This window comes from Cynara cardunculus (assembly GCF_001531365.2).
Source record: "Cynara cardunculus var. scolymus isolate 2C chromosome LG 5, CcrdV1, whole genome shotgun sequence".
In the NCBI taxonomy this organism is placed as follows: Eukaryota; Viridiplantae; Streptophyta; class Magnoliopsida; order Asterales; family Asteraceae; genus Cynara; species Cynara cardunculus.
In genome coordinates this window covers 1,878,941-1,887,300 of record NC_037532.1, presented here as the reverse complement: position 1 = coordinate 1,887,300, position 8,360 = coordinate 1,878,941, and the positions used below count along the sequence as shown (strand labels likewise).

At 32.9% G+C, this 8,360-nt stretch overlaps 1 protein-coding gene across 1 annotated transcript; it reads left to right on the top strand.

Annotated features, from left to right (window-relative positions):
• Window positions 1–1,503: 1,503 nt before the first annotated feature.
• Window positions 1,504–8,225, top strand: LOC112512654 (protein YIF1B-B-like). The gene is made up of 5 exons (XM_025118724.1): window positions 1,504–1,576; window positions 2,202–2,382; window positions 5,413–5,511; window positions 5,623–5,774; window positions 7,707–8,225. Exons 2-5 carry the CDS (start codon window positions 2,212–2,214, stop codon window positions 8,092–8,094), a joined length of 810 nt encoding a protein of 269 aa, XP_024974492.1. The 5' UTR covers window positions 1,504–1,576; window positions 2,202–2,211; the 3' UTR covers window positions 8,095–8,225.
• Window positions 8,226–8,360: the final 135 nt, after the last annotated feature.

The window sequence follows — 8,360 nt, the reverse complement described above, 5'->3', positions numbered from 1 at the left end:
GTAAAACTTCAAATCAACATTATAATTTATAATTTGTGGTTTAAAATTTTTATTATTAGTTTTCTTGTTTTGATTTTTGATTACTAGAAAGGTACTCGTATAATACAGTGAGATACATATCTATGTTAATGTTTCGTTTTACTCTTATCTCTATCGATGTCATAATATGATTTTATGTGGTTTTAAAAAAACGATAATGTTTTTATTTTTGAATAAAATAATTTGAAGATATTATAAAATTTTGAAAAAACAACATAATATAATTTTTTAAGTTTAATAATGAAGCAATTTTTTTTTTATAAAAATAATAATTAAGTATTCTGTTAGAACTCAATGATTATCTTAATTAAATTTTAGATTTTTTTTAATTAAAATGAGATCTTTATCATGTATTTAATTATGTTTATCTGCAGTTAATTATAAAATTCAAACATAAAACTTTAATAAGTTGTAATTACACACAATGTACTTGTAGTTTTGAATTTTAAGTAATATGCATCAATAAACAGTACTTTATGTATAAAAAAGAGTTTTTAAGAGTTTTTATCGAATTCTTAGAGAATCTTCAACAACTATGTTATTTTAGAAATTTTGAAGATTTGAAAAAGTTTGCTGTAACAATTATGCTAATATCTATGCTATATTATAAAGAATTTGGCAAAAACTCTTAAAAACAATTTTTTATACATAAAATACTGTTTGTTGATGCATATTACTTAAAATTCAAGATTACAAATTGATTGTGCGTAGGTACAACTTATTAAAGCTTCACATTCGAATTTGTATAATTATCTGTGGATAAACATAATCAAATACATGATAAACATCATTTTAAACATAAAAAAATCTAAAATATAATTAAGATAATCATTGAGTTCTAACAGAATATTTAATTATTATCTTTATTAAAAAAATATATTATTAAATCTAAATTAATTTTTTTTGTTACTAAACTTAAATTAAATTATAATTTAAAAAATGAATTAAAAAAATTACACCAAAACACAAGAGCTTTTGGAAAAATAAATTTGATACTGATATCAATATATATATTTTTTTCAAAATGTTATGATATTTTCAAATTTATATTTTATTCAAAAATAAAAACATTATCGCTTTCTTAAAAACAAATAAAACCTTATATCGAACAAAACACTGAAATCAAGATATGTCTCGATGCATTGCACGAATACCCTTCTAGTCTTCTCTAAAATAGAAAAAAATAAATAATATTTAAAAATACACTTAAAAAATAAATCAAAAATTTATGAATTCATCTAGTTCAATGGCTCCGTTTTTGTTATATAAAATGAATGAAATATAGGGACATTTAATTAGTACAGAGAAGTTAGAGGGTTTAACTTGTATGTTTAGAAAGTAAAGGGGTTAATGTCAACATATGATAATTTCATGTGCAATAAATATAAACATATCATTATTTTCAATTTCGCCCCCGAGTTATAGGCTAATTACAAATCTTGCACCAAAAAGCCATTTGAAKCCCCAAATTTGATCAGATCTGCTCCTCGTCTCCTTCGTCGCATTGCAGGGGGAACCGCAAGATTCCGCCATTCCGGTATGCGATTTCTCTCCGTTTGGTTCTCAGATATTGATGTGTGTTTTGGTTCGTTCAGTTTCTCATTCACACACACACGAACTCAAATTGCACTTTAACAACACTAATTCTCACTTTCTTCGATTGGTCTTCCATTTTCATGATATCTAGGAACTGGTGGTTTCACTCCTCAATAACTTATTGCGACTTTAAAGAACGATATTCGATCTACMTAATCATTTACTTAGAGCAATGCACCAACTGAAAAATCGTTTCAAAAACTCAAAAAGAACACAATAACAGCAACACGGAGATCATCACCACAGTAAATTATTCGACGGTGGAACAGAGAAGAACAGTAACACTAGAGTGAAAATGGAAGACCAATCGAAGAAAGTGAGAATTATGGTGTTGTTAAAGTGCAATTTGTGTGAGTGACCCAGAAAGTGAACGAACCAAAAGAACACACATGAATGCATATGACTCATCTTTAAATTTTAGAAAATCAAGTTTTTGAATAGTTCCTGATTTACCTTAACCCCAATATGTATTTAATCTTTATCAGAAATTCATATGTTACACAGTTTCTTCCATATCCTTCTTCATGAGGGAATCATTAAAGTCAAAAAGATGTTCTCATTTTCAGGTCCTTTAATATGTATGATAATCTTGGAAACCAGCCCGGGTCGGCAAGAACACCATCGAGTGCTCAACCAGTTCCTTTTGGCAATGCATTTTATGGTGCCAGCTCAGGGCTTATTAGAGGTGGACTCGGTGCTTATGGAGAAAAAATCCTAGGTTCAAGCTCTGAGTATGTGCAAAGTAATGTAAGTATCATTGAAAATCATGAGACAAACAGATCATTGAATTTCCATGATTTAATTATTTTAGATTGTGCATTCTTGTTTTTCAGTGTTCTTTAATTTAATTTACCCATGGTTTAAGGAAGGAGACACAACATTAACCACCAAGGAGTAGAATCGTGTGAAACAACCAAAGTTGTAAAGGCTCAAGGCGCRCTTAGGCGCAAAGGGGTTCAGGGGCCTAAGCTCGTGCCGCAGGCCTCAGGAATGTGAGGCGCATCTTATAAAAAACAGTACTTATATACACATACACACACAATTATACACARCTCAAATATGTTTCAAGTACTCCAGTGCAGCAACCACTTCGATATAGGCAGAAGGGAGAAGGGTTTAAAGCGTGAGCCRTAAGGGAGAAGTTTTAAGGTCCGAGTATCTATAGAGAAAGAGGCTTGAAGTTATAAGAACTGGGTATTTAATAAGTTTGACTTGTGTCATCTATTTAATAACTCTATTTTAAGCAGTCTAGGAGATAAGAAGATGAGGAAGCTTATTCAATATTAGGATTTGACTTGGTATTCAATAACTCTTTATGAGGCATGCCTAGGTCCACAAGGCGCCTCAGCCAAGGCGSCGGGCCTTAGTGAGCCTCGTGAATACGCCTAGCCTCGGCTTTAAAAAAGCCCAAGACCTTGAGTSTTACRAGCCACAGAGCCTACGTGCRTTTTTAACAACTATGCAAACAACAATACCAAGTGTTATTCAGTTTTGTGGTTAGGGTCATATTGGAATCTAATATACTAAAAGTGTTCAYAACTCATTAATAGCCAACTTGCAAGGGAAAATCCAAAATCTTACTGTGAAAAGAGTTTATAGAGGTGGAGTAAATAATGTGAAGTTAATTTATGACAATTTACTCTGATTTCTGGAACTGCAACAGCGTTTAGTACTAATCTTATGCTATTGGGATAGACTTGTTGATGTTATTTGATCTTTYACTGTACTCTTTTGGGATCAAGACCCTTCTAATAGCACACCTGTATATGCTGCATAATGAGTGCTTGTTCCGAATGATTGTTTTTCTAAAATAATTGTTTAGGCTATGTTGATTAAAGCTCCTGATGGAAGCATGTACTTAAACTGCCCTGARTGTTTGACTGATAGTCTTTAACTATTACTAATATGTAAAATGCTCTTCAATAATGACAAATAAAAAGATATTCCAGACCAAAATATGTGATACTAATGTCTTTTAGAGTGCGTTTGATACACTGGACAGGACAGAAAAGAACAAGGATCCCTGTTCCACATTTGGCAAGRCTTTTATGTGGAACAGAGAAGAACAGAGTAGCAAGCGTGTTCCAMCCCCACCCCATGGAACAAGGTGGAATAGACTATATTTTACCAACTTAACCTCATAATAAAACTTAATCCTCTTCTAAAACATYAAATACGCCTCCCTCTTTACAATTTATTCATTCTTTAAATTTTATGCTCATTAAACTTTCAYTTTACTATCCTCAAAATATTTTTCTTATATTGTTTCTATGTTTTGATTAATTTATGTAATTTATTAAATATTAACAATAAAAAAATAATATAGAAAAGGTATAAAATAAAAATTGGAAACTATATAAACTTTTTATTTTGGTGTCATTTCAATCGTCTTAATGGAAACTTTCTAATGTTATATTAATTATAAAAAGTATTTATTTTATTATAGTTAAATAAATTACATAATTAATCAAAATATATAAACAACTCGTTAGGGGTAAATTAGTYATTTTATTTGTTCTGTTATGTCCAATTCTGTCTTACCAAATGCTAAATGCCAAACAACTGTTCTGTCATTCCTGTTCTGTCCTATCGTGTCTGGATACCAAACGCCCCCTTAAATCATTACTAGTGTGTAAATATGCAAATCTGGATTCAAGCATTTACTGGATGGGAAATGCTGCATTTATTTTAGGAAACCTATAAAGGGGATTAATACATTTATTTGTGAAGAAAGGAAAGAATTTTGTTGAAATATCTATATGTTCTAGGTGTTGCCCTAAAACTGAGTTACCATGGTAGTGAAGAATAGGAGTTGGGCTCAATTCTACTAAATTCAACCTCATAGTTGTACCCTGATGTCCACAAGAAAGTAATTAATAGGAGAAACACAATTTGCTGATAAAAAAAGGGGAAAATGGCACAAATAGCCATTTCAGCCGGGTGGATTTACCTCTTAGCCATTTYTCTYCCGAACTTTCCAAAAAATCACTACCTCCACAAGTAACAACTCCTCAACTTGCAGAGGTAGTAAATTTTAATTAAAAAATTAATTTCTGAAACATGTCCGCAAGTAACACCTCCGCAACTTGTGGAGGTGCTACATTAAAAAATTAGTATCGTTGCTTTGCTCCATGGAGATGCATGTTTACACTTGTGGAGGTGCTTGGTTACAAGGCACGTGGCACCCTTGGAGGTGCCCCATGGAGATGCATGTTTACTCAAATCAAGTTTTTTTTAAATACCCCTCAATTGAGGAGTTGTCACTTACAGAGGTGGACTTTTCAGAAAACTTGGGAGAGAAATGACTAAGAGGTAAATTTGGTCTGCTGAAATGGCTATTTGTGCCATTTTCCCTAAAARAAGATACTTGACAACTTCATTGAACACCATCTACAAATCGTATCATCTGCCATGTCACTCTAGTACCGGAGTTCTATTACTAAATAGCAACCCTGGCATTTTGTCGCCCCTTTACGCAATGGTGGCATGCAATGGTATCTCGTTAMCCCTAAGCCAGAACCTTGTATAAGCCCATTTGTCATTTTACATGTGAAAACCAAAGGAGGCTTGGAAAAGTCATTGAAATAAGTTTTATGTTTATTTACAAACGAGTATTTTTAACTGAAGCTTCAGGGTAGTCAATGAGCTCTCGTCTTGTGTAAAAAATCAARAGAAAAAGTTCCCACAATTTGATAAAAGATTTGGCATGGCTGCAGAACTATGCTCTTTATGATATTCAACTTTCAGGATTGATGTTACATTTTTCATTGATCACAGATTAGTAGGTACTTCTCCGATCCACAATACTACTTCCAAGTCAACGACCATTATGTGAGGAATAAATTGAAGGTTGTTCTTTTCCCATTTCTACACAGGGTACGTGCTCGTTTGTCATGATAGTATTTTCTCTCTTGTTCATTCATTCAAAATGATCATTTTTTGGGCAAAAAATGATCATTTAAGTGCTTACCTTTGTTTATCCACCAGGGGCATTGGACAAGAATCACAGAACCAGTTGGCGGTMGGCTATCATATAAGCCCCCGGTTTACGATATTAATGCTCCCGATCTTTATATTCCACTAATGGCTTTCGGTACCTATGTTGTTCTTGCTGGATTCTCATTGGGTTTGCAAGGGAAGTAAGTATCAGCCTGCCTTGTTTATATGTGAATGCATGTCTTTATATATATATAAACCTTTTGATAGATTTAAGAACGCCTCTGCCTAACAGAAGAATGCCTCTACCTAACAGAAGAATGCCTCAAAATCTATCAGAAGGTCATGCATTTTTAGAAAAGTACTTCAGAAGGCTATTCTTCTAATTGTATAAGGGGCTGTTTGGTTGTTTTTTCATGGATGGATAAAGATGCCTTCGTGGATCAATCTGTCTGTATAGACTGAGAAAAGTTTTTCTCATAAAAGGAAAGAGTCTGTTTTTAAATTAGGAGGGACATGTWTAGAAAAACTTGGCTTTCTGCATAAAGCCTCCCCAGAAGCTTACTGAATAAGYTATTTTCGATATCATTAAGCCACTACCAAACAATTATGTATAGCTGACCGAATAAGCTGCAAGTATTATTAAGTTCGTTAAGCTACCAACAAACCTGCCCTAAATATTTTTGGTGTGGTCAGTCAACTACTCTATTCATCCGAGTTAGTGTCCCCCGGTATTTTGATTGTAGCATTAGCTTTAAATTCATTATTTGGTAAACGACTTCTTACCCTTTTTATGAGTAGAAGTTGAAGCTTATAATATAGTTCTTTCATAGTTATCTTAGTTTATTGCCACATATTAAACATACCATGTTACATCATATTATCTTTATGATTAAGGTTCAGTATATCTTTGACGGTAATAATAWTCAAAGCATACATCATCTTAACATTTTGAGTTGCGTTATTAATTCAGTTGTATGTAATCTAGGAAGAATTTCCTTGAGGACAAACTGAAYGGCCATCGATTTATTTTCCATTTGTTAATAAATGAAAATGTGCTGCATGGGAATGTAAAAAGTAAGCTGATTGTTGCTTATAAACACTAGAGTTTGTATGTTATCCAAAAAAATAGTTTTTTTTTTGGGTATAATCTATAAGTCATAAACCTAAACAAGATTAATGTGAACAGGCTTTCGTTTTTAGGAGTCGAGAGAATACATGGTTTTTTCTGTCTTTAATTTTTTATTCTCTCTTCAAAATTGTTCATCCTGATACTTCCAAACCTGTGAAATATGGCATGCATGTTTCCTCCTCTAATTCCCCCCACCCCTGGGCCCTGGCCGGCTGGCCCCGGTAGGGTCCGTTTGGTTGTTGGAATGGAAAGGATTTGGGGGATTTGGAATTCAATTCCATTATAATCTCATGTTTGTTTTGAAGGATTGCTTGGATTTGAAATCCCACAAACATGGGATTTAGAAATCCCATGGGCGTTGTTGGTATTTYGCGGTATTTCATAGGGTTTGTGTAACAATGTTTTAAAATATGTTGAAAACATTTGTTTTATGATAATCAATTAATAAAAAGATAMTTTAATACTTTTTATAATTATTTATAATTTGTTTTTATAAATTATTTATAGAAAATGGAATTCAGTTCCATTCCAAATCCTAAAAACCAAATATCCTTCCAAATCCAAATCCCTCAAAACCATTCCATCAAACCAAATGCCCCCTTAGAGTGTTTGGTATGTGGACAGGACGAGACAAAAACTTGTTGAGCGGGACAAAATTCGAAATAGGTGGAACAAAAATTTTGGAGACGGGACAAAGATTGATAAATTACTAAACTACCCATGTCAAATTAAAACCCTAAAACCTTGCAAAATTCTTTCACCTGCCTACCTTGCCCTCATCCTGGTCTGGTCCCTTCTGCTTACCAAACACACCWAAAGAGAATTGTTACAATACCCGTCGAAAGGGTGATTGCTGATGTATAATAATCCTTTCAACATTCTGAAAATTGAAACCTTAAAGGGATTTGCTAGTCATGTGTCAGCTAACAATTAAAACAATATTAAAATAATAATAATAATAATAATGATAATGTATTCATCTCAAATTAGTTGTGTTTTGCAGGTTTAGCCCAGAAGCTGTGAACTGGCTTTTCATGAAAGGGTTGGTTGGTTGGTTTCTACAGGTTTCACTACTCAAAATGTCGTTATTTTCATTAGGCGGTGCAGAGGCACCTTTACTAGATATCGTTGCATACGCTGGGTACGGTTTCACCGGATTATGCCTTGCTGTCCTTGGAAAAATCATAATGTCCTACTCTTACTACTTCTTGATTCCGTGGACATGTTTATGTATGGGAATCTTCTTGGTGAAAACGATGAAACGAGTCCTTTTCTCAGAGGTTAGAAGTTTCGATTCTAGCAGGCATCATTACCTTTTGCTCTTCATTGCTTTAGCCCAGTTCCCACTCTTCATTTGGCTCGGAAATATCACCGTTAATTGGCTTTTTTAACAAGTGTAACATTTAAAAGATTAGTCATTTTTATTAGGTCACATGAATAATCTTTAAATGATCTAAAATTTATGTATACAATTTGGAATCTATAGGAGAAGATTCCCTAAAGAATTCTACCTGTTATAACTTTTGTTGATGTTTTTGTATGCTTCTTTTCAGGCAGGTGATATGTTCAAATAGTGACAACTTCTGGTTCTTGTTGCTTTTAGACCATTAAGTAAGTTGTATCTTTCTTTGTTGCTTTCTTTTTGATAGCAACATTA